At 39.1% G+C, this 25,746-nt stretch overlaps 2 protein-coding genes across 4 annotated transcripts; one reads left to right on the top strand and one right to left on the bottom strand.

Moving 5' to 3' along the window:
• The first annotated feature begins 6,151 nt into the window (after nt 1–6,151).
• Nucleotides 6,152–8,757, top strand: LOC113232933 (pleckstrin homology domain-containing family M member 1-like). The gene has a single exon (XM_026467840.1). The coding sequence runs from the start codon at nt 6,152–6,154 to the stop codon at nt 8,294–8,296; it is 2,145 nt and encodes a 714-aa protein (XP_026323625.1). The 3' UTR covers nt 8,297–8,757.
• Nucleotides 8,758–11,002: 2,245 nt separating this feature from the next.
• LOC113233042 (twinkle protein, mitochondrial) lies at nt 11,003–24,316 on the bottom strand. Of its 3 annotated transcripts, none has more exons than XM_026467995.1 (10): nt 24,010–24,316; nt 23,353–23,579; nt 17,525–17,789; nt 17,130–17,277; nt 16,296–16,452; nt 13,672–13,821; nt 12,701–12,889; nt 11,676–11,864; nt 11,381–11,467; nt 11,003–11,305 (listed from the first exon to the last, which is right to left on the bottom strand). In XM_026467995.1, the coding sequence occupies exons 1-10, from the start codon at nt 24,269–24,271 to the stop codon at nt 11,003–11,005; spliced, it is 1,977 nt and encodes a 658-aa protein (XP_026323780.1). In that variant the 5' UTR covers nt 24,272–24,316. The 3 variants fall into 3 exon arrangements, with proteins under 3 accessions (XP_026323780.1, XP_026323781.1, XP_026323782.1); XM_026467996.1 differs by having other exon boundaries at nt 11,165–11,305; nt 11,676–11,821; XM_026467997.1 differs by lacking the exon at nt 11,003–11,305 and having other exon boundaries at nt 11,380–11,467; nt 11,676–11,821.
• Between the last annotated feature and the right edge of the window lie 1,430 nt (nt 24,317–25,746).

Below are 25,746 nucleotides of genomic sequence, written 5' to 3'. Positions count from 1 at the left end.
CTTGCCATTAGGGTCGTATTTCCAGTGCTTGAGCACAATTCTGGAATACGACCTTAAGGGTCGTATTCCAGAACTCTAAGTTGGAGTTGGTGGTGGTTAGAAGATGTGGAAAGCTTAAGCTTGTTTAATTAACTCAGATAAACACAAATAAATAGATTTGTAAAGTACTTCGAGTTTTGCTTTTATTGACAGATTTCAAACATAACAAAACAAACACGTTCTAGTTCTCATAGTAACCCCTTTTTTTAACATCTCCATGCTCAATTAAATTGATTGAAACAGGAGGCCGTACGGCTTTGCAATCTATCTTATACAGACCACCATACCTTTGCCTTTTCCATGTTAAAACAATACCATTATTAACCTTCAATGAACATTTTGTCACCCTTGACTAAAATAGGCTTGTGGGATTTCTATCCTGTGAACTAAGCACTGAGAAAATGTTTTTGCTAATCTGGGGAACATACCAAACATCTCTTAAGAAAAGGTTTTCAATCTTATCTCTAGCATTGGCTTCAACATGAACTGTGCCTTTCCCAACAGCCTTTATCATGTTTCCGTCTGCCGTAGTTACTGTGTGAGTTTCACCAAAGTAGGTATTCAAAATCTTGGAATAGATCTCCTCGCATAGTGACATGATGTGTAGCACCATTGTCCACATACCAATCATCATAACCAGAATGTGTTGAATTCACCGTTAGTAACATCATATTAGAACTACCAGGTTTGTTTTCCTTCTCCTTGTTGCCACCCTTTGGGCAATCCTTTTCGAGATGACCAAGTTCTTTACAAATAAAACATTTATACTTCTTCTTTGTCGCTTGGTCTTTTTGATCATTCCGCTTAGCATCCTTTTTATTAACCTTCACATAAAGCGCAGTTTCATTTGACGCAACATCAACAACATTAGCGTTGAGCGCTTTTTCGTGTGCACACAATTGGCCCGTAATATTGTCTACTGTTCTATCATTCTTTGAGTTGGAGTTGATGGTGGTTAGAAGATGTGGAAAGCTTAAGCTTGTTTAATAAACCCAGGTAAACACAAATAAATAGATTTGTAAAGTACTTACAGTTTTGCTTTTATTGACAGATTTCAAACAAACAGGTTCAAGTTGTCATAGTAACCCCTTTTTTTTAACATCTCTCAACAGAGACCTATTTGTTCTGAAATCCTGGGTCTGGCAAGTGGTTTCGTGAAAATATCAGCCAGCTGATCTTCACTAGTCACCTTGTCGACGTTCAGATCACCACTACTTACCAGCTCTCTAACAAAAAAACGTCGCACACGGATATGTTTAGTACGACAGTGAAATTCAGTATTTTCTGCTAGCCTTATAGCAGCTTCGTTATCAACTTTTAAACACGGAATCTTCTTAAGATTAACAAGATCCTTTATTAGTCGAGACAGCCATATAGTTTCTCTAGCAGCTTCGCTAGCCGCTACAATTTCAGCCTCTGTAGTGGAAATTGAGACACGTGTCTGTCTTTGACTCAACCACGAGATGGCTCCTCCCGCATACATGCACAGCACCCCACTTGTGGTCTTTCAGTGCCGATATTTCCCGCACGATCAGCATCGCTGTAACATTCCAAAATGCCTTGTTTGTAATTTTTCTTATACTTGATACCTAGATCTGGTGTGTACTGCAAATACCGCATTATGTGCTTCAGTCGCACACAGTCTGCTTCTTCTGGTTTTTCCAAACTCCGTGATACTAACAGCATATGCAATGTCAGGTCTAGTGCATACCATTAAATATGCCAAGGCTCCAACGACTGATCTGTAATTATTTTTCATATAACTCATATCCACTCTCTCGTTTGACGTACTCTCTTTTACAATCGGCGTCGAGACCGGTTTACAAGTATCCATCCCAAATTTCCTCAAGATCTTCTGTACATAAGAAGTTTGATATATTTTGATTCCATCTCCTCTGCTCTCTATCTCTATTCCTAAGAAATAAGAGACAGGCTTTGTGGTTATCTTGAACCGACCATTGAGTTCCTTAATTAACTCGTCTAGCAGAACTTGACTTGATCCAGCGACCAGGCCATCATCCACGTACAAAGCCACGATCACTTTTCCGAACGCTGTTTTTTTTATCAAAAGACATGGATCTGCTTCACTCGTCTTAAAACCAATTTCATTGAAGAAGTCTGTAATACAACCGTTCCAGCATCGCGGTGTTTGCTTTAACCCATAAAGACTCTTCTGCAAAAGACAAACTCGACCCGAGCCTTCGTCATAGCCTTCCGGTTGTTTCATAAAAATGTCTTCATCCAGAGACCCATATAAGAAGGCAGTTGTAATATCAAACTGGAGCATCGCCATTCCTTCGCTAGCTGCTACACTCAGCACAGAGCGAACGGTTCCCATCTTAGTAACCGGGCTAAACGTCTGTTCGTAGTCAATGCCCTTTTTTTGGTGAAAACCTTTAATTACCAGTCTTGCCTTATATTTATCTACAGAGCCATCACCGCTCATTTTAACTCGAAATACCCACTTGCAGGGTATGGCTTTTCTTCCTTTCGGTAGGTTTACAAGCTTCCACGTATCATTTTCTTGTTAACCGACTTCAAAAAAGGAGGAGGTTCTCAATTCGACTGTATGTTCTTTTTTTCTTTTTTTTTGTATGTATGTTACGCGATGACACCGGTATTTGTGAACCGATTTTCATGATTCTTGAAAGGAAAGGGGGTACTTCCATACTGGTCCCATTTCATTTTGAAGAAAATCATCCACCTCGAAGGGTGGCCGTTCACGCATGAAGATTCATTTTCATAAATAGCGCCTAACATTAATTTAGGAGCAATTACTTTAATGGTTGAATTTGCTATTTCTCCAATTCAAGGCGTTTTTCTCTCAATATACTTTGAGTAGTGAGAACCGATTTTTATTATCTCCAGTGTCAAGTCCTGTATAGTGGCAAACTAACTTAGCCAATAGACGTAATTCCACGTACTTTTGAGGTCAGTTTTTTTAGTACTCTGTACTGAGTTAATTTCGCTGTCCATGGCTTCCTCCCATAGCTCCTTCTCCGGGCTTCTAATTGCATCTTTATGCGACGTTGGCTCGTTGTATCCCATTACAGAATTCATGATATAGTCTTTGAATCGATGTGGGGCACGTAATGAAGAGCGATCACGAAGTATCATCTGATCCGGGAATACGTCTACGTGATCTTGACTTAAAATACCTTCGTCTACGGCATTATCTTCACCAATGATATCACCTTCGTCATCGTTATCTTCATCAATGGTATCATCTTCGTTAACAATATCATTCCCCCGATTCAATAGACTTTTCTGGCAAAATGTTTTGAGCATCATGATATTCCTCATCGGCTTCCAAATTACTTTTACTATTTTTACTACTTCTTTTTTTAGTACTTTTATTTTATTAGCTGTAGAAAAACTTCTAGAGAGATACACCTCAACTTCATTTTCATTATTTATGGGTTCATTCATTGAAGTTCTTAAAGCTTTTTCATCGAATATAACGTCTCTAGACCTTACCAATGAATTTTTATTTGGGTTTCAAAGTCTATACCAATCATCATCGTTGTAGCCAATTAAAACGCAACGTGTAGCTTTCTTTTGTATTTTCTTTCTCCTCTGCTTTGGTACATGCGCAAAGCAAAGTGAACCAATTATCCTCAAGTGCTTTATCTGAAATTCTTCTTGTTAAGCCAAAGTTCATAAGGCAATTTATGTTCCACTGTAGTTGGCCCTGTCCTGTTTAGAATATGAACGGCAGTATTTACCATCTCAGCCCACAAATTTTGAGGTAACTCTTTATGCGCGTGCATCATTGCTCTAGCAGATTCGACTATTCGTTTTCCCTTTCGCTACACCCATTCTGTTCTGGCGTGTAAGGTATAATAAGCCTTTGCTTTATTCCATTTTGTTCAAGTAGATCTCGTACTCTCTTATTATTGTATTCTCCCCCATTATCACTTAAAAGCTCCTTGACAACGTGTCCAGCATTTTTAGCATTTATTTCAGCTTTTTATATACATCGGATTTATTTTTCAAGAAATACACATATCTGTATCGTGTAAACTCATCCTTAAATAATACGAAGTATCGATATCCAGAAATACTTGCAGGGAAGGGACCACAAACGTGACACACCGAGTGTACACAACAGAGTGTATACGTTCACCAGACTTGGTAGCTTTTTCGCGAACACCAAATGGTTGTCTATGTGCTTTTCCAAAGACATACCCTTCGCATAGTTCTCCATTATCTGACGTCTTTATTCCTAGTTCTACTGTCCTATCATTCTTTGACATTAACAGCCAGCTCGATTTAAATGAAAAGTAAGTATCCGGCAGCGTGTCCAGGATTTTACAGATAAGAAGAACTTCAGGTAGTTCCACCTTTTCTTCTTTTCGTAACTCCTCCTTCAGACTATGCCACAGATTCTTTAATTTCGATATATGAGTCGACATTACATCTGACGGATCCCTCTTAACTTTAAAGACTTCTAAACATAGATTGTAGAGTCGGCCCTCATTAAGTCCCTCATATAATCTATGAAGTTCGTCTCAAACTTCTTTTGGTGTAGACAATCTGATTACTTTATCAAGCGTCTCATCCGTCACATTGTTCGTTATCAAGAGTAAGGCTGTGCTCTCTAACTTCACAAAATCTCGATTTATCACAAAAAATAATTGAATATCAATTCAATAAAAATTTAATTAACACAGTGAATAGCGACATCTCTCGCCAGGACTGGTAGCTGTAAAGGTACTAACTGGGCGATAAATCTGTAATAGATTTCTCATAGATGGCGCTACGACTAAAAAGTCGTTGAAAGACCAAGTACAAAGACACGACGCAAGCACATAGAGAAATTCGTGAGGTCCGTTGGTTCGTTCCGTGGCTTAGTTGGTATAGCGTCTGCCACGGTATGCAAGAAGACGTCGGTTCGAATCCGACCGGATCGAATGAATTTTTTCTGAGCGTTTTTTCTGAGTGTTCGATCTTTGTATTAATAATTATAACAAACTAGTGGAGTAATTTCACAAAAAATAATTGAATATCAATTCAATAAAAATTTAATTAACACAGTGAATAGCCACATCTCTCGCCAGGACTGGTAGCTGTAAAGGTACTAACTGGGTGATAAATCTGTAATAGATTTCTCATAGATGGCGCTACGACTAAAAAGTCGTTGAAATACCAAGTACAAAGACACGACGCAAGCACATAGAGAGATTCGTGAGGTCCGTTGGTTCGTTCCGTGGCTTAGTTGGTATAGCGTCTGGCATGGTATGCAAGAAGACGTCGGTTCGAATCCGACCGGATCGAATGAATTTTTCTGAGTGTTCGATCTTTGTATTAATAATTATAACAATTTTTCTTTCTTAATGTCTCAGACTTTTTATATTTTCGTAGGGAGGTTATCTTTAATGTATGCTCATTTTTTATTCTTAAGATTGTAAACCGAAAGTAATAGGCGACCAGTCGCCTTTCAAATTTTTTCGTCGCTGATTTTCGTCCTGAGTAGCCTAAATGGTTTTTTTTCCATCTAAGCTAAACGGCGATAAATCGCCTACGTTGACCACACTGATTGTCAAATCCAAACGGCTGACCTTGACGTATGCTTGACGTTGTGTTAGGTGCCAGTATTGCCAATATTAAATAACAACATTGTAATAGTATATTCCAATAAATTACTCATAGATATTTTAAAACATTAAACTTACATGAGAAAATTACTGTTGGGTATTTTATCGAAAATTTCAAATGGCGGAAATTTTTCCGGAAAATGTCCCGAAAAATTAATACAATTTCAAAAACTCATATTGTGTTCTGTGTGGAAATATCATTTGAAGTTTACCTATACATGTTTTTCATTTTAGGATAATTCTATTACAAATTTAAAAAATTGATAAGACTTGCTTGTATCACAGTATTACAACATCTCCAAAACTGGTGCATAAATCTTTGTAAAAATTTGACGAATCCTAAAAAAATACACTGGTAAAATATGCAGTATACTAGTGGTATACTTGAGATTTGACATTTGTGTTTTGTGAGCTGTGTTTACCTTTTCGCAAAATAAAATTAGTCAAACAAAGTGTGATCACCAAATAAAATTTGAGTTTAGATACAGAACCAGTAGAACCTAGAAAAATCAATCATGTCATTCTTCAAAAATGTGGCGGCTGGACTCAACATGCGTAGTCGCGACACCATTCTCAAGGAATCGTTAATAAACAATTTGTCAGAATGCGTAAAAGATATTCAGTATCAAAACCAATTCGAAGAAAACTTCCATAGCGTACTCGGCTCGACCGACTCAACTAATACACTATGTGTAGCGCTGGAAGCAGTTTTTTTACACGGACTGAAGGACACGTTTTTGAAAAAAGCTAAAAATGTATTATCTGGCGACCCAGATCAAAGACCTCAACCCAATTTCTGGCCACTCGTGCTCGTTCTATCGCACAGACAGAACATAGACCAAATATCATCGTTGCCACAGATCAACACAGAGATAGGCCAGTGCAGAGCCTGGCTGCGTATTGCACTCAATGAATGTCTGCTGTCATCATACATGTCGACACTTCTTCGCAATATATCAGCTGTGAAACCATTCTACAGCAGAAGTGCTTTCGTTTGTGATACTGAAATTTTGGAAGTTGCACAGAAGTTGATTGAAGGTTTGGAGTCATGTGTCCAGTTTAACTTGCCTATCAATTCCAGCTTGTTGAACCAATGGCCAGAGCAGGTGTTGATGTTGGCTGGAATATGGGTACCTACTATGAGAGCTGCCCCAATAAGTGCTGGACTGGATGTCGCTAGCACTATTACTGATGAAGTGATCAAACCCAAGGTAGCATCAACACCAACTCACACTTCCAATATCACTGGTTTAGGTAGGATGCTGGCTCTGAATGAAGATGAAGCTTTAGACTTCATTTTATCTAAGGATGCAAAGCAAATCACTAGAGACCCTGAGCCGGAAAAGTGTGATGAAAGTAAAGATGACCTAAAGAAAGATAGTCCAAATACTTTTACAGATAATTTTGCAGCAGCTGCTGAAATGGAAAATTGTGCTTTGGATTTTGAGAAGCCTTCCACGAGCATAGATCCAAAGGATGAATATTTTTCTCCATCGTCATTGGATTCATCAGATTTTGTTGCTCCTGGTGATGTTGTAGTCACTGGAAATTCTTTGTGTGGAAAGGGTTGGTCTGCTGATAATAATGATGACCTTAATGCTTCTGTACATTCCAATTCATCACATGGTAGCAGCATGATTAAGACACCAGAACTCAAAAGCCTCTCATCTCTACCTGACACCACCAATCCATTTGGGGAAACTTATACAAACACACCTAATTTGAGAGACATCATGAAAGACATACACAAAGAACTAAAATTAAATGATGATTTTGAAGTGCCTGTTGTGAAAGTGGATACTGTAACTCCTGATGATCCTATGCTTCAAGGACTGGACTTTGAAGTAGTGCCTAACTCAACTAATGGTTCATTCACTGCTCAAGATTTACAAAAGATGAAACAACAACTAGGGAACTTGTCCAGAGAACAGGGTTTGGACCATCAGAACTATCAATGTAAAGGATGTCAAGACTTGCTAGGCAGTACAGTATCTAAAGCAAAAGTTTGTGGATATACTGGGGAATATTATTGTTCGAATTGTATGGATCCAAATGTCTTCATTATTCCAGCTAGAGTCATTCATAATTGGGATTTCAAAAGATACCCAGTCTCAAAAAAATCTGCTCTCTTTTTATTAGAATTTCAACATCAACCTTGGATAGATATGAAGAAGTTAAATCCTAAGATTTATTGTGGTGTTTCCGATATGGCTCATTTGCAGGAATTGAGGATACAGTTGAATTTTCTGAGAGCATACATTTTCACTTGTAGGGAGCCTGTTATTGAGGAATTACAAAAGAGAGTGTGGCCCAGGGAATATTTGTATGATCATGTGCACTTGTATACAATATCAGATTTAGCTCAGATTCCAAATAGTTCTTTGGCTCTGCAATTAGAGAAAGTAGTACATTTTGCAAGAACACATGTACTTGACTGCTGGCTGTGTAGTCAGAAAGGTTTTATCTGTGAAGTATGCAAAGATCCAAAGATCTTATATCCATTTGAGACAAGCACAACATATAGATGTGATGAATGCTCCAGTGTGTTTCATGCGAATTGTCTAAATGCTACCATGCCTTGCCCAAAATGTAAGAGGAAGCAAAATCGAACAAATGATTCATCTTTAGTGGATGCAATTCATTCTCATTTCAACATATGAACACTTGGAAAGTCCAGTACCCATAAAGCATTTTAAAAACTTTGTGTTCAATAAAAATGTAATTTGTGAAAATTGATTATAATGATATTAAGCACAATCAGGTAAAACAGACAATATTCCTTGTGAATTAATATGTCTAGTTGAGTAGAAATGGTATAAGGAATGAAGGAAGAATAGGATAAAGGAAGCATCTATGAAGAAAGTGATGATAGATAATTTAAATTAGACTACAACATATAGTCCAAGACTACTTCTCTATTATTGCAATTTAGTGCAACTTCAAAGTTGTAAACAAATTTAGATATTGCATTAGACAATAGATATCGTTTGTAAATTATTATTTTTTATCCAGTAATTATACATTGTAAATATAGTTTGTCAATAATGCAGTTTTGCCAGACGTCAATAATGAGGCATAATAGATTCAACTCTTAGTGTTTTGTTTGTAAACATTGAATGAAACCTGTTACAGTACTATGTTCTAGAGTCATAACTTTGGAGCAATTTGAGCCTTACAGATTGATGACTCTTTCTAATGTATAATTTGATCATTATTTTGTTATTGGCCTAAATAACTATCACTGCATTGAAAGACTTATAAAATTCATGTGTGCAGGACCATAAGCCATGGCAGTCTAATGGTTTGACCTACCCTACCGTCTCACAATCTGAGGCTTTGGGTTCATATAAAGACTCGCACCTCTAAGTTTCTCGGAATTTATGTGCGAAATTTAATTTTAAATTTATCATGAGCTTTTCAGTGAAGGTAAACATCGTGATAAAACCTGCACGCCAAAGAAGGTTCACAGCCTTCGGAAAACGTGAAACCCACATCCTGCATTGGCGGACTAAACCCTCACCTAAGAGGAGACCCATGCCGTGGGATGTATAAATGGGTTGATAAAGAATGATGATGATGTGAAGATCCATGTGATATTATCAATAAAACAACATGTTACACCTAGTTTAGTGTGTTGAGGTATACATGATTAAAATATATATATATATGATTAATGTATCCTTCGGTACAACTGGTCTACTTTGCCGATTGGTCTAGTTTAATGATGCGTCTACTCAGATAAGATAATCTCAGTTCAGAGTACTAAAAAAACCGACCTCAAAAGTTACATCTGTTTGCCAAGTTTTATTGAAATCGGTTACCGGAAAGAGCCCGAAACCGGATTCACCCCCTAGTTTGCCACTCTTAGGGGTGGAATATTTAATTCAAATTTAAAAGGAACCACTATTGATGTACAGAGGGTACCCGACAAAAAAAAAGTCATCAAAATCGGTTCACAAATGCTGAGTTATCGGGTACATACATAAAAAAAACACACAGTTGTATTGAGAACTTCCTCCTTTTTTTTAAAGTCGGTAAAAAACTGTCTGTGATCTTGTTTTTTCAAATCATGGTTAACGTAAAGCGGCCATCATTATCAAAAATATAAAAAATGTACTTCATGACAATCTGCAATTATGCAATTACAAACTGCCTTTGAAAATTTGCAAAATGGATTTTTTTGTTAAATTTTATTAAGTTACATGCTTAAAAGGTGGATCCTATGGACAAGTGGACCGATCGGGAAGTAGACCGATCTGGAAAGTAGACGAAATGGGAAATGGACGAATCGGGAAAAACAAGTGGAGGGATCGGGAATCTAGACGTATAGTGAAAATGGACCGGTCGGGAAAGTAGACGAATCGGGAAAGTGGACCATTTGGACAAGTGGACCGATCGGGAAAGTAGAATAATAGTTAAAGTGGACCGATTGAGAAAGTAAACCGATTGTACTGAAGGGGTATAATATACCTTCATTGTTTGCATGCCTAATGTTTGGACACTGTGAAACTACACTTAATTTTGTGACATGGTAACTTCTATGCCACCTACGTTATTCTTATCACAAAGAAATGAATTATGTTGTAGAAGTGTAATATGATGGTTTAGATATATTTTATGGATTTATAAGATGTTTTTGTAGGCAACATATACATGTCGCAATCAGAGCATTGTAACCATACTTAACGTAATCAATTAAACGTTTAAATATAGGTTGATATTTGAAGTGGCCATTTACCTGATTGTTTAAACGGTTTATTTTTTTAAATTCAGTTGCATATACCAGGTTTCCTAAAAAAAACTCTAGTGACTCCTAAGCATGTAACTTTCAAAAATAGCACTATATTGTTACAATGAGGTAGGCTGAAGGTATTTACGAGGATCTTAATATTACCAAAAATATGTTTGATGTTAGTTACGTTGTTAAACTAATATATAAGATTATACATTTAATATTATGCATAAATAAATAAATATAATTATCCTGCTATATTATTTCGAAACTGAAGGGTTCAAGAGTGCAAGGTCTGAGTTGTCTCTTGTTGTCGTACACATATTAGTACACTTAGGTTGAATTTATATTGCAGCGGCACAGAATGGAATGGAAGCGTCAATTACGCCACGCGGCGTGATTTTGGCTCGTACACAATTGCCCGTAAAGTTTATTACGCTATGTACAATATTGTTACGAAAATTCGCTATCATTCCGTTCCGCCGCAATATAAATTGAACCTTATCATCTTATGTTTTCATAAGTAAACACAAGTTTTGTATAAAATAATTTATTTCACTTGCTCTTATATACAAATGTGTTTGTGAGTTATGTACTTACAGTACTTTTGTAAACAAAATACGAATGTAGAAAACTAACGGGTTCTATTAAAATTTAGCAGATCACTTAAATAACTATCAGTATCTTTCTTATTTCTAGAGTTAATTTTTTCTCTAAAATCTCGCTTTGTATTTTTATCGTCGTCACTTATGGACAATTCATCAAAGCATTGGTCTAGTAGCTTGTCAGGATCTTCGGGTTTATTTTTCTTTTTCTTTGCTTGATAACTGAGAGCGTCTTTGTCGAAGTCCAAGGGAACGATTCCGAGATCGCCACTATACCGGTTCTTAGCGACTTGCAGGTATTTTTTGCCGCGTACCGCTGTTAGTCTTTTATCCTACATGACAATTAATAAATGTCATAAGAAGTTAACTCTATTAAAACTGTTCAATTAATATGGTTAATTACCTACCTGTATTATAAGGACGTTATCGGCTTCTTGCGACGCCTTGGCACTGCCGAATATTGAACTCGTCGATAAATCTTCCGAGTCTCGCTCCTGTAAAATATTATATTAACCGTCGATAGCTAGAACAGTCACTATAAAAAAATGAAAATTTGAAAAAAAAAAAAATTATGTTCTACTAAGTTGTTTATAGGAAAGATTAAGATCGCTAGCTAACGTTTTCGGTATATCCTTTGTACGCTTAGTTCATTATAGAGTGTACTATGATCGAAGTTTAGAAAGATGTTCCGTAGATACCCACCTTCCTGGGGTGCATAACAAGCGTGACATGGCAATGCCTCGCGGTGGCGAAGGTTCGAAATGCTGCAATGACGGCGTCCTGGCGTACATAGCGGTCGCCGTCACGCTCCTCGCCCAGACCGAGCATGAACTGCACGTTGTCCACGACTACGTGCGAAATGTCATGCATGTAACGCGCGTGCTCTACAGCCTATGAAGTTTATATGTAATGTAATATTATATATATATAATGCCAATCAGCTTGTTATTTGTTACATTATTTACAAATTATGAAATAATAATGAGATAATAATAATAAATTTATTTTCATTTCAATAATCTTGGTACAATGATAAGGTTAGAGTCCTCTAGTAAGTAAAATACACCTGTGTCAGCGGGCTCGGATATGTCAGAGACATTCACATTATTTTTGTTATTATTATTTCGTCTGCTTAAAGGTAAAACCACAAAGGTGACATTCCACAAATCCACAAAAAATCTCCAAATTATGTACCTGTTGTAAGAAAATCACCATCTTTCTGCAGATAAAACCACTTATTGAGTTTATAGATTTTTTGTTATTGAGTTTCACCTGCAGAACGATAGTGATTTTCTTACCATAGCTATATTGAAGACTTAGTAGAAATGTCATTTATGTAGTTTTACCTTTAAACAGATGATTTGTGAGTGAGTGATTCGAACCCATCACTCTTCTCAAGAAGCGGTAGGTTCACCGTTACGCTGCCAAAATAACAGAGTGTAATGCCTTATAATTATAAATCATAACAAATAAAGATAAATTGTTGCAACCTTATTTTTTTTAAAGTAATCCATTAACTATGTCGCTACAGTCTCAAGTTCTAAACGTATAATGGTAACATATTTACCACCAAAAGAAAACCTGTTGTTCCTTTTTTTAAAATTAAATTGCAATGGAAATACCCTCAATAACTGCTGCAATATTTTACAGAAAGGGCGTTGAACCTCTTTCTTTAGGGGATAATATAAATATTTTTCACTTGATGGGTTATGCACTGCGGTTTATACCTCCATTACAACTTTGATGGATTGCTGTCCGTGAAAAGCGAGGTAGTAAACAGGCAATTTCTGAAACTCGTTAGCGTATGTGTGAAAGTCCTGCAAGTTGTGTTCTAGTGGGACTCCCGCGAACTGCTGCAACATCGTTTTAGCTAATCGAGAGTTGCGGATCTCGAAACTGCCCCATAGTGTTGTAACCTAAAAGTAAGAATAACAATATTCTATGTTTACCAGTATGCTTTCAGCAATTCGCTGTGAATTCGAAAATAGTCAAGATGTTTTTCCACAAGGAAGACGAGGCGAGACATAAATTGAAATCTAGCTAGCCTCTTTCCACCAAAAATTGCTATTAATAGCAATTGCGAGCTCACGCTGAGGTTGTTATTACTAAAATAAAAATATTGAAATACCAATGGAGTAAATTACTTGTTCATAAATTAAAAAAAAAAAATTGCAGGGCACTGCAATTATTTGCAGTATTCGAGGTAAGTAGATTTAAAATTTAAAAAAGATTACTCTTTTTTAAATTTTAAATCTACGTACCTCGTACATCGTATGCACCACAATCTCCCAATTGATATTAATGACAATTGCGAGCTCGCGCGGGCCACTGTGCCCACGCGCGTTTCGAGTTTTTTACGTTGCAGCGTTTAACATATAATTATATATTATGGTAGGCAGTGTTGCAGCGAATCGTCTTGGTTCAATATTTAAAATACAAAATTTCAATTCTCGTCTCGCATATCCTCGTCAATCCAGACCATTTTTACCGAAGATGCGCTAGGAGTGAATCGAAATTTTGTCAAATAAATTTCAATCCTCGTCTCACCAGTGGGAAAACACCTTTAGGGTTTTTAATTTAGCATTTTAAACATTAACGCTGACGAAATGTTGAGTAAACACACATGAATGAGTTTTGTAGGCTTTTGGCATAAATAGTAGTAATTATGTGTGAATAAATGCTCTAAAATTATACGTACCCCTTGTTGTGCAAGGTCAAGTGACATCTCTGCACACAGTGTGGTTTTACCACACCCAGTAGGTCCCGTAAGCACTGTCAGTTCGCCTCGTCTATGCCCGCCTAGTATCTTTGTCAGCGATGGAAATCTTTTCCATTTCACCCCTCTGACCTGAGATGTGTATGGACATTGATTTATAAGATATTTGATATAATTTTTTGTAGAAATATTCTTATAGAATGTATAAAGAGCTGTCACAATACAACGTAACGTTTAAGTGGGGACTAAGGACACCATTAATTACGCGAAGTCCTTCAGACCAATCAGCCTCACATCTTTCTTTTTGAAAACATTAGAAAGGTTATGTGACAGAGACCTGAGGGATGGAGCGCTTAAGAACATACCACTACACGGAAACCAACATGCATACAGTCAAGGCAAATCCACTGAATCGGCCCTACATGCCGTTGTGGGCAAGATAGAAAAGACAAAGCAATCTGCCTAGGCACCTTTATCGACATTGAAGGAGCCTTCGACAAAACCAACTTCTCCAGCATACAATCAGCACTGAGGAGGCACGAAGTGGATGAAGTGCTCATCAGCTGGATTAGCAACATGCTAAAATTAAGAACAATAAAAACAACAGCAAATGAGACCCCATGGGCCATAGTAGCGAAGGGATCAAGGAGGGGTACTGTCGCCTCTGCTGTGGAACATGGTCGTAAATGACCTCATCATTAAACTGAACAAAGAACATTTTTATACAGTAGGATATGCTGATGACATAGCTATACTGATAACAGGAAATTATGCCAGTACACTCTGCGACATTACACAAGCTGCTCTCCGGATTGTGGAAAGATGGTGCAGGACATATAACTATCGGTAAACCCAACAAAGACGGAACTAGTAATGTTTACAAACAAAAGACTACCTACTACCCAAACTCTTCAGTACAGAACTACAGATATCAACCGAAGTCAAGTACTTGGGAGTAATACTGGACAACAAGTTGAATTGGAACAAGCTTCTGGACAACAAAATTAAAAAAGCCACTATCACCTTCTGGCAGTGCCATAGAATGGTAGGTAAACAATGGGGACTCTCACCCAAAATAACACTATGGCTCTACACAGCGGTGATAAGACCCATGATCAGTTACGGCGCGATAGTATGGTGGCCACGAACCAAACTGACGACCGCAACCAACAAGCTGGAAAAATTCCAAAGACTCGCTTGCATGGCAACGACCGGCTGCATGAGGACAACTCCGACTGCGGCCCTCGAAGCGATGCTGGACTTGCGACCCCTTCCAATGTTCATCAGACAGGAAGCGGCGTCAACAGCAGTGCGTCTAAACAGACCCGGCCTTTGTAAGCACACGACGACCCCACATACAGAAAGCCTTTATAAAACAGTCAATGAGGAACTGCTACTGGAGGCGGCTGTGGATGGGATCCCAAAACAATACATATTCGACGAAAAATACAAGATACAATGGTTTGAAGATCCAAATGAAGGACTGAACCCCAGAGAGGTCCGCGTCTTCACTGATGGATCTAAAACAAATTCAGGAACAGGTATATTATATATATATCTACACCACTTGGTGACCACAACACAGTATCCCAGGCTGAATGCATGGGCATCAAGTTGGCGGCAGAAGCAACCATAGCGAGAAGAGTAAACAACCACTCCATTCGAATACTCTCTGACAGTATGTCAGTACTTCAAGCACTGAACAGCTATGACATAAACTCAGGGCTCATTTATGAATGCCATCAAGCACTCATGGAGGTATGTATACAAAACCACTTAACTCTACAGTGGATTAAAGGACACAGCGGCTCACGTGGCAATGACGCAGCAGATGAACTAGCCAGAAAAGGGTCGGAGACGGACGCAGTAGGACCAGAACCCATAGTGTCCCTCCCCTACCAATGGTCCAGAACAACTATACACAAAGGTACAAAAACTTCACATAATAATACATGGACCACCCTAACGGTTTGTAGACAGGCGAGGGAAGCACTCCCAACGCTCAATGCTAGTCTATCACGAATATTAATTAAACTCAACAGGCAAGAGCTTCGCACTCTAACTGCCGCCCTAACAGGTCATGGTCCATACAATAAACACCTTTTCAATTTAGGTATCACAGACAGCCCTCTATGCAGAGCGTGCATGGAGGGGGAGGAAATGGCTGCGCACATCCTACTACAGTGCTCCGGCATGGCCAACTACAGGGCAAAGTACTTTGGAGTGCCAAGGTCGCTCCCCGAAGTCTTCAGCAAACCGAGGAGGCTGCTGAGATTCCTGGAGGAGCTTGGGTGGCACGAGTAGGACCCTGCACCCAGCACACGCAAAATAGGCGCATTGACGTCGCGTTGCGGACACCAGCCCGTTACACCAAGTACTAAGTAAGTAAGTACCATTAATTAAATCAGAACAACAGAACTGAATTGAGAGTTATTATATCAGTTTGTATTCATGATAGTTTTTAAAAGTATCTGGTAAGTTGATAGGTAACTGAAAAATACCATTTTATCTAACATATGTGGTACAGTTATAAATGTGAAATTTGTATGACTACTAAAACGTAACACAAAATGTAATGTGAATATTCTCTATTAACTAGTCATCACCTTTTCAATATTAGTAAGTTCCGCGTACACGTCATCTCTGAGAGCGGCAAAGGTGGTAATAGATCGATGTGCAGCTGGTTTGGCTTCGGACACGAGTGTTTTCAGTGACAGGTTAGCTGCAGCTGCTTCTGACGCCGTTACTAAACCATCTGTGGGTCTAAGTTTCAACTGATTGAATGTGAGAAATAACATTTGTTTTTCATTTAAAGTAACTTAATATGGTAATTATCTTCCTATAAAATAATGATATTTTTGAATTTTTTATTTTGATTTTTTTTATTCCAGTTCAGTGTACTTATTAGATACGACGCCACGATAGGAGCATAAGGACATATTTTGTCCTTGTGCTCCTACTGGTAGGAGCCGGTTTGAGGGAGGTACCAGCCTTGCCAATGGCGTCGTCCGCCATAATTTATATATTATTTTTACAAAACTACTGCACATAGTAATTTTAACTGGACATTGGCGAAATAAAAGATTATTTCGAGTGGGCCATAATATTTAAAACGAAAAAGAAGAACTTAATATGAGAGTTTTGGTAATATGTAGCAGATCTGAAGAAGATATTTCTGCTGAGATCTACCTTTTTTACGGGAATTCAGTTGTGAATAAACTATAAGAATACGCCTTATTTGTTCTATTGCACAAATAGGATAGTATTTATTTCTGCTAAGTTATTTATTACTAAAACAAATCGAAACTAAACCACTTTTCATTTAACCTAATTCCAATTTTTATACATACTTCGTACTAACAACTTAATAAAAGTTTTCTTATTTGTAAAATTAATTTAGCTAAAAACAAATAAAAAGATATAGGAATAGTAAAGCATACCTTACAAAGCGACAGCGTTCCTCCCCAAGTTTTTCAGCGGCAGCACGCATATTATCCCAGTCTCCCCAAAGACACAGTTTCTGGTAATTTTCTAGAGTTGGGAGTACCACTGGAGGGAGACTGCAGTTACTTAGCCACACTAGTGTGCCTGTAAATTATAAAAGATGTTAAATTGGTTTAGACAATAATGTATTTATGATTATATTTTGCACATTAACATCATATGTATTTGATAATCAATAAAAATTAGACATAAGGCCAGGACTGATACATATTTGACAATTACATGTACGCAACATTCGCTATGTACACCTAATATTTTGTGAAATTATTAGAAAAATAATTATCATCATGTATTGTTATTGCTAAGGAGAAAATGTATAGTTAGTACAAACCAGAAACTTTCTGTGCAGCCAAATTCAAAACGTCTTGAATACTTGGAACAAGAATGGCCTGGTCACTCCGGCCAACTTTCGGAGCTCTACAAGAGAACAGTCCTCCAGTATGGAGCCCAAAGTTCTCTATCTCATCTTCTTTGCCAGCTTGAATTTTACGATATCCTATGATGTGGTTAAGGGAGTTTTTTAATGGAAAGTATAATATTGTTCGGTCTGTTGATACTCTTACTTCGGAAAGGGCTTTGCTTGCTTCTGTATTGAACTGAAAAAAAATTGTTTAGGCTCTTCAGGTGTGGAAAAAACTTAATTTGAAATGCGATCACAATATTATGAATCCAGTCCATAACTTTACATTCTTTTGTCGGTCATTCTTGATTGTGGTAGTCGGGGGAAAATTAAATTAATTAAGTAATTAATCTTCCTAATGAATAATAATATTAATGTGCCAGACAATCACACCAATTCATCATAATCATCATCATTGAGCCATACGAAGCCCACTGCTGGGCATAGGCCTCCCCCAACGATCTCCACGACGATCGGTCCTGCGCTGCCCGTATCCACCGGCTTCCCGCGACCTCCACCAGATCGTCCGTCCACCTGGTGGGGGGCCTACCCACTGAGCGTCGTCCGCGGTCGCCATTGAAGAACCTTTCCGCCCCAACGGCCAACGGGCATTGTGTTCAGGTATCCCAAGGTCTCAGCCATAAGAACTATATCATCGGCAAATTGAAGGTGTGTTAGGTACTCGCCATTGATGTTGATGCCAAGTCCTTTCCAGTCCAGAAGCTTGAAAATATCCTCCAACGCAGCAGTGAACATCTTTGGAGATATCACATCTCCCTGTCTCACCTTAACACCTCTATATACCTATAGTCTATTTGGCACCTTTGGAGAGACTGCAGCACCGCCCAGGTCTCGATCGAATCAAAGGCCTTCTCATAGTCCACAAACGCTAAGCAAAGTGGCCGGTTATACTCCTCGGTCTTCTGTATAACCTGCCGCAGCGTATGGATGTGTTCTATGGTACTAAAACCCTTTCGGAAACCGGCTTGTTCGGGAGGTTGGAAGTCGTCAAACCTGCGAGCGAGACGATTCGTGATAACTCTCGAAAACAACTTATAGATATGGCTCAGAAGCGAGATTGGCCGATAGTAGTGTTTTATCACCCTTTTTGAAGAACAGAACGACCTCGCCTCTGCCCCATGCCTTCGGCGTTTAACCTTCGACGATGACAGTATTGAAAAGCTTCTGGAGGACTTTAAGTATCGGCTTGCCACTCGCTCTCAGAAGTTCTGTAGTGATTCCATCATCGCCCGCCGCTTTGTTGTTCTTGAGTCGTTTGAGAGCCACACTAATCTCATACAGGCTGACGTCCGGGATATCTTCGGTATAATGTCGGGTAAGCTTGGCTCTGGGGTCTCTAACCTCGCTTTCAACAGGTGCTTTCGTGGAGTATAGCTGTCGATAGAAACTCTCTATCTCCCTCAGGATTTCAGGCTTAGATGAAATGATGCTACCGTCATCAGTCTTTAGCGTCGTCAGTTGGCTTTGCCCAAGAGAAAGATCTCTCGCGAACACCTTGGAGCCTTTGTTCCGCTCAATGGCATCTTTAATACGCTCTGTATTAAATTGGCGTATGTCCCTAGTCAAAGACTTCGATATCTGTCTATTTAGCCGCCTGTAGTGACTTGCATCCTCTGAGTTCTGTAGCCTCATTTCATTTCTATGTTCCATGAGTTGAAGTGTTTTGTCGGAGACTTTCTTTATTCTGGTACGGTGGGTTTTGAAAAACTTGGACCCAACCGTACGGACAGTGTCCACCACCATGTTGTTTAGATCGTCCACATCTATGCAGTTTTCGAGGGCTTCGAAGCGGTTTTGAAGTTCGAGCTGAAAGCTCTCGGGGTTTTGGAGTTGTGCAGGTATTGGTCGGAGCGTAGACTCTATCAGTCGAGTTCTTTCCAGCCGGATATTGATATTCAATGTGCCTCGTACCAACCGGTGATCACTATCTGTTTTAACGGTGTTGATCACAGAGACATCATTGAATATATGCTTTTTCGTCGACATGATAAAGTCAATCTCATTTTTTATTTTGCCGTCCGGACTCATCCAGGTCCACTTACGAGTTGGAGATTTCCTGAAAAAGTTGTTCATCATATAGAGGTTCTCCTTTTCCATAAAATCAACCAACATCCGGCCTCTGGCGTTCCGTTGTCCAAGTCCAAATTGCCCTACTCTCAGTTCATCACCGCAACGCTTTCCCAACTTTGCATTGAAGTCCCCCATAACAATCGTGTAGTGGGTTTTATAGCTATGCATGGCTTTTGAGATCTCCTCATACATAGCCTCCACTTCGTCATCTGGGTGTGTCGAGGTCGGAGCATAAACCTGAATGACATTCAACGAATATCGTTTTGATATTCTGAGTATCACACCAATTGCCTGGTCGTAAACTAGGTAATTCCCCATTATCGGCATGTGACGATGCACAGCATCTGTGAGAGTGCATCTATTTCCGGTCTAGCAACATCCTGTCTATTACTTACTCCAATGTGCTTCCCTCACTGTAAATAGTAGCTCAACTGACTTACTTCCGATCGGCGCCATTTTCCAGGCACCTTAGGAGATACTGGCGCGAAGTGCATTGCGTCGTTATTTTTTGTTCGTACAACACCTATTTTTCTAACATTCGAAAATTTTCTCAGTTGTTAACGTACAAAGTATTTTTAGTGCGTATTCAAATAGTGCAAGTGTAACCAGTGAAAAGTGGTTAAAAATTAGTTAGGAGTTTAGCCTGTGCTGTAGTGCGCGCAAATATGAGTGATGGTGAATCAAACGCGTGTTCCGACCGTATGGAACCCGCAGACGTAGAATTATCAGTAACAGTATTATCCGTGGACAGTATTTTTTACAAAATAGCCGAATTATTTCAACCTCAACACACCTCAACAAAACCTCCAAATTTCACAAAACCAGTGAGGAGATTATGCAGATGGTTTGTGGTAAACGTGTCGAAAATATATCGAAAATCGCCGAGAGCGTATCCTAACAAAAATCTTCGCGAGGGTCAGCGTAAGATACCTCAGAGTTCCAGGCACCTCTTCGATGATGGCCAGTTGCGCACTTACATTCAAAATACGGGTGGAATGGGGAAATGGGTGCGCCCTTGGTTTTATGCAAGAAAGGAGACCAGTAAGCCAGGAATCCCTAGGAAACAGAACCAACCGGGCTCTTCACGGGACTCCGCTAACCCGCCTTTTGTCAAAGAGTTGATGATGGTAAACAAAATAAAAAAATTGCAGGACCCACAAAGCAGCCAGATCCAAAGAGTGGGAAGAAGCCTATAAGAGCAGCCACCCCAACAAGAAACGTTTCGATAAATGACTATCTACCATGTCAACCCAAGTTCTACGAAGGCTGCCTTCGAGCGTATCGGAGGCAGCGGCAGACGGTTCGGGCTCCGCAGGACCTTCTCAACATGATTACGAGTATGCGTCTGCCATTTACCTCCAGACCTGTGCTCGCGCGTCCAACGACCAGGGTTCTACGTCGCTTCGCGATACATCAATCGCCAGGTATGTCCCAACAACTACACAAACTTTTGGAACAAGGTGTATTGGAGATGCCAGACCGGCAGCGGCTGGGAACCAGTTTCTTCTCAACTATGTTCATGTCGAAGAAGAGCGACGGATCGTTCAGACCTGTTTTTAACCTGAAACGGCAGAACCAGGCGATAGTCCCAAAACCCTTCTAGTTCATCTTTCAGTTCCAGATACCTCACTTCCTGCAAAATAGATTGGATGGCGAAGCTTGACCTATCAGCAGCATACTTTCATGTGCCCATAGCCGAGACCCACAGACGGTTCCTCCGGCTGGTCTACGACGAGCAGGTCCTCCAAATGACTTGTTATCCCTTCGGTCTATCTTGCGCCCCGAAGAATTTCGCCGCTCTGACCAACTCGGTGGCTCAGTACCTTCGAGACAAGAGTATGCGAATTATAGTCTACTTAGACGACTTTTTGCTGGTAAACCTGTCTCGCGCTCTCCTCTCTCCTAGTCCAGACGACTATAGAGACTGTGATGAATCTAGGATGGACCATCAACTTCGAAAAGTCTGTGATCTAACCCAATTTGAAGCTGGAGTTTCTGGGGCTGAATGGGACACACACCGCAGCCTAAAAGGCCTCCTAGAGATTAAAGCGAATACAATAAAATCAATTTCGAACTCAATTTCGCCAACTTTGTTATCCCCAGAGGGAGTCTGCACTGTCGTCAACTGCAGCAGCATTCACGACTGTAACTTGAGGGAGTCCGAACACGGGTTGTGCAGATGGATGATCAGACAGTATCGAGCAGATGGACCCCCAGCCAGGTCAATGACATTGCAACCGAAAGCAGATGTTCGCCGTTATTGCATCGGTAGGCCATTTCAAATCCCGTCTTCAGGGAGGTCATGTGATTTTACAGTCCGACAATCGTACCGTAGTGGCATACATCCACAAACAAGGCGGAAGACGATCGCCGCCTCTTCTGAACATGACATACCGACTGATACATCTCCTAGACTGGTGGAAAGTAACGATGAGAGCAGAGTACCTCTCAGGCAAATACAACGATGTAGCAGACAGATTGTCTCGGGGGAGACGAGCGGCCGAGTGGCACCTAGTACGACCAGCAATGAAAGCAGCATTTCACAAGTTCGGAGTTCCTCAGATCGATCTGTTTGCAACCAAACAAACGAGAGTATGTTACGAAAGATTGCTCAGCGCAGTTTTGCAACGCCTTCAGCCGACAGTGGCAGTTTCAGCTGGCATGGGTGTTCCCACATCCGAGCCTGCTGCCGCGAGTGCTGAATCACTTGAACTTGGCAGAAGGAGTGTATCTGGTAGTGGCACCAACGTGGAAGAATGCATTTTGGTTGCCCGATCTTCGACAACGGGCGGTAGGCGAGCCGCTCAAGATTCAGAACTTGGCCAACGTCCTAATAGACCAGAGCACCGGCGTTCCACCTCCTCGGGTTCAGGACATGGAACTATATGTCTGGAAGATTGGGGGTGGGAGGACATCATAGGAACCTGGACCGAAGCAGAGCGAATTTTGCTCGATTCGACCTGGAGGAATTCCACGTTAAGGATTTATAAGCCTGCGTGGGCCAGATGGGCTAAATGGTGCAGAGACAATAATTTGGACCATAAACATCCCGAAGGTGTAGGCTTGTCTAGATTTTTAGCATACCTGTATCTTGAAGAGAGAAATCGGTTGTATTGTCATTCGGAAAATCATTAAACAGAGAAAATTTAAATTCTCATTTCTTAGTAAAACATACATTAAAAGCCATCTCCATTCAAAAACTGAGAGCTGAGAAAACACCTATCTGGGATCCGAGTGACCTGGTCTTTTGGCTACAAGGTAATTCGCCGGCTAATGACACATTGTTCGAGGTTTCACGCAGATTAGCGTGCTTGTTGCTTTTAGCGTCGGGCCAACGCATACAAGACCTCACCTTGTTGAAAATTTCCACGAGTCACTATACTGATGCGAATGCGTCATTCTGAACCCAGCTTTTGGTTCGAACAGTACAGTCGTACAGACAGTCAGGTTGGAAATTATTTAAACATAATGTTATTAATATCTGTCCCGTATTTTGGTTAAAGAAGGTCATAGAACTTGGTGCACAGAGACCCTACTGGGAATCAAACCCAGGATCTTCTTATCCAGCACCCAGAGTGCAAACTGCAGGGTGACCAAGGTCTGCTTTTGATTTATTACTATCCATATAAAATAGCAAATTATGATTAGGTAAGGTCTAAGGTACTTACAGGGTATTCAAATAATCTTAACAATTCTAACACTTCAGTCTCACTAAGCTTATCTATTGAGGTAGTTGAATCCATAATCACTTGCCAGTCTTTATCAAATTGTGCAGTACATTTTCGTGAATTTTCTATCAAGTCTTTTAATGTTGGTTCTACTTTTGCTTTCTTGATTAGGCGTTCTAGAATACCCCAATCGCCATGGATGTTGCATTTTGGACATACAAAGTAACCTGGAAAAAATAATACAATAAAAAATATAGCAATACACTTCTGAAGCAAATTGAATGCACTTAAAAATAACACCAATTATTTTGAATATTGTTTCAGTAGCCGTAGTTTGTTGTGAAAGAGTTCGTCCAGGGAAGCACTGCCACCATACCTATTTCTGTCGCCAAGCAGTAATGTAAGCATTACAGCGTTCCAGTTTTGAAGGGTAAGGGTTTTGGTAAAATTACAGGCACATGGGACTTGTCAACTGGTGTCTCAAGGGTGAAAAAGGCGCAGTGCCCCTCAGAGTTTGCAAGTCTGAGTGACACTGCCACTGCTATGGGCGGACGTGTCGCTTATCGCCAGGCGCACGACTTGTTCGTCCCATGACGGGACGATACACAATAATATTTAAAAAAAATAAATAAGGTTAAGTTTCGCCTTCTTACCAACCTGTAGTTTTATTTACAAACAATTTCCCTTCAGCATTTTTCGGGTCTCCAGAACACATAACGCACCTTGTCGTGAGAGAAGTATACCCATCTTGTACCGCAAATCCTTTTTGCCTCAACAATTTTCGAATATCAGTCAATGTAATTTTTGGAATATCGTTAAGGCCCAAATGGTGTATTGTTAGTCGCGAGCACTCACAACTACGAACCTTTAAGAGAGATCTTAAAGAACTATATCTAATAGTCTTTACGGAAAGCAACATTTTTATTCAAGTATTAAATTTAATAAAGCAAAACAAAAACAACGCCATGGGATATAACCTAAAAATAAACCATAATAAAAACTTTTGACATTGACATGTAAACAAAGACTTTTTTTATATTTGATGACTTTGCCTTCGCGAGGCGAGAGGTACGGAATAACGCTTTTTATATAAGTAGAGCAGTGGACGATTTTCCGGAAAAATTAATTTCTACTATTAGAACTATCTTTTGAAGTTTTATGAATTGAAGCTAAAAGTCATTTAGAAAAGAGAAATCCTAAGGGTCGTATTCCAGAACTCTACGCAATGCTCAAGTCAGGGCTTGAATATGATTTCAAGTACTGGAAATACGATCCTAATGGCAAGGACTTGAGTATGATTTCAAGCTCTGGAAATACGACCCAAATGGCAGGGACTTGAGTCACTGTATCCGGATAAATATTTTCTTAATTTTTTCCATCCTATAATATGCTCAATATCTTATAATATGATAAATATGCTCAATAAATACATAATAATATTTTTTTATTATTATTTTATACATTGTTGTAATTAGGTTTATTCATCTGAGTAATATTAGTTTTACAGTTGTCCATTTTTTGTTATCTAGTACTAAGTGTGCCGCCTAGCCAATGCTCAATAAATTTAAAAAGAAAAAATTTGTACCTAGGGTTTTGGTAGTTTCTACACAAATTAATTTGATAGAATAATTTATAACTATATGTTACCGATAAAGCTGATAGCTCAGTCAATGTTCAATAAATAAATTTATAATAAACATCTGAGAAGAATCATGGCGGGTTTTTCACGAACTAATTTATATTTATATTAGGTTTTGAGTTTCTTAATTATTTGTAACCTTTTAAGTCGATGGTTCTAATGCTCAGTAAATAATAATCAGCAGCACGTCTATTTTTTATATTAGCATGTTTTATATATGGAATAACGTCGAAGCGTGTTGACAAAATTTCTAAGATACGTTTAGTGACGACGCATTGCCGATGCCCACTGACGACAGAGATCCAACCCTTATTTTTCAAAAAGAAAACACTGCTGTGATTTCTATGTTGGTGTATATTTTCAATAACAATATTTGCATAATAATAGTCTTATTATTATATCTAGGCACACCTAGGATCTTATACTTATTTAAATACAAAAAAATATTTATTAAAATCCTAATAAAATACCTATTACAAATACTGGATCTCAACTAATATACTGAAATGATTAAGAAATAGATACAGTTAAGAAAATATTACAACACGTATTGGTAAGAATTGAGAAAAAGCCTTCCTTTTAAGGAACAAAAAAAAATTAACTCATTGCCTAAAATATTGATACAAATGATTGGTAAACCTGTTCAGTTAAATCTAAATATATTAATTAAATATTACGTTTAACTAAACCACAGAAAAACACTTAAAAAAATAAAAACTTAAATATTTCCCTAGGAAATAATGTAGGGTAGTGCG

This window comes from Hyposmocoma kahamanoa, unplaced genomic scaffold (assembly GCF_003589595.1).
Source record: "Hyposmocoma kahamanoa isolate Upper Pololo Valley unplaced genomic scaffold, ASM358959v1 78, whole genome shotgun sequence".
NCBI lineage: Eukaryota > Metazoa > Arthropoda > Insecta > Lepidoptera > Cosmopterigidae > Hyposmocoma > Hyposmocoma kahamanoa.
The sequence above is the reverse complement of the archived record's forward strand: the minus strand, read 5'-3'. Positions and strand labels throughout refer to the sequence as shown.

Coding starts and splice junctions, on each gene's coding strand:
- LOC113232933 (XM_026467840.1), top strand. CDS start 6,152: ATGTCATTCTTCAAAAATGTGGCGGCTGGACTCAACATGCGTAGTCGC.
- LOC113233042 (XM_026467995.1), bottom strand. CDS start 24,271: ATGTTGCTTTCCGTAAAGACTATTAGATATAGTTCTTTAAGATCTCTC. Junction 16,453..17,129: donor GAACGCTGTCGCTTTGTAAG/GTATGCTTTACT, acceptor GTTGAAACTTAG/ACCCACAGATGGTTTAGTAA. Junction 11,468..11,675: donor TTGTTATGCACCCCAGGAAG/GTGGGTATCTAC, acceptor AATATTTTACAG/GAGCGAGACTCGGAAGATTT.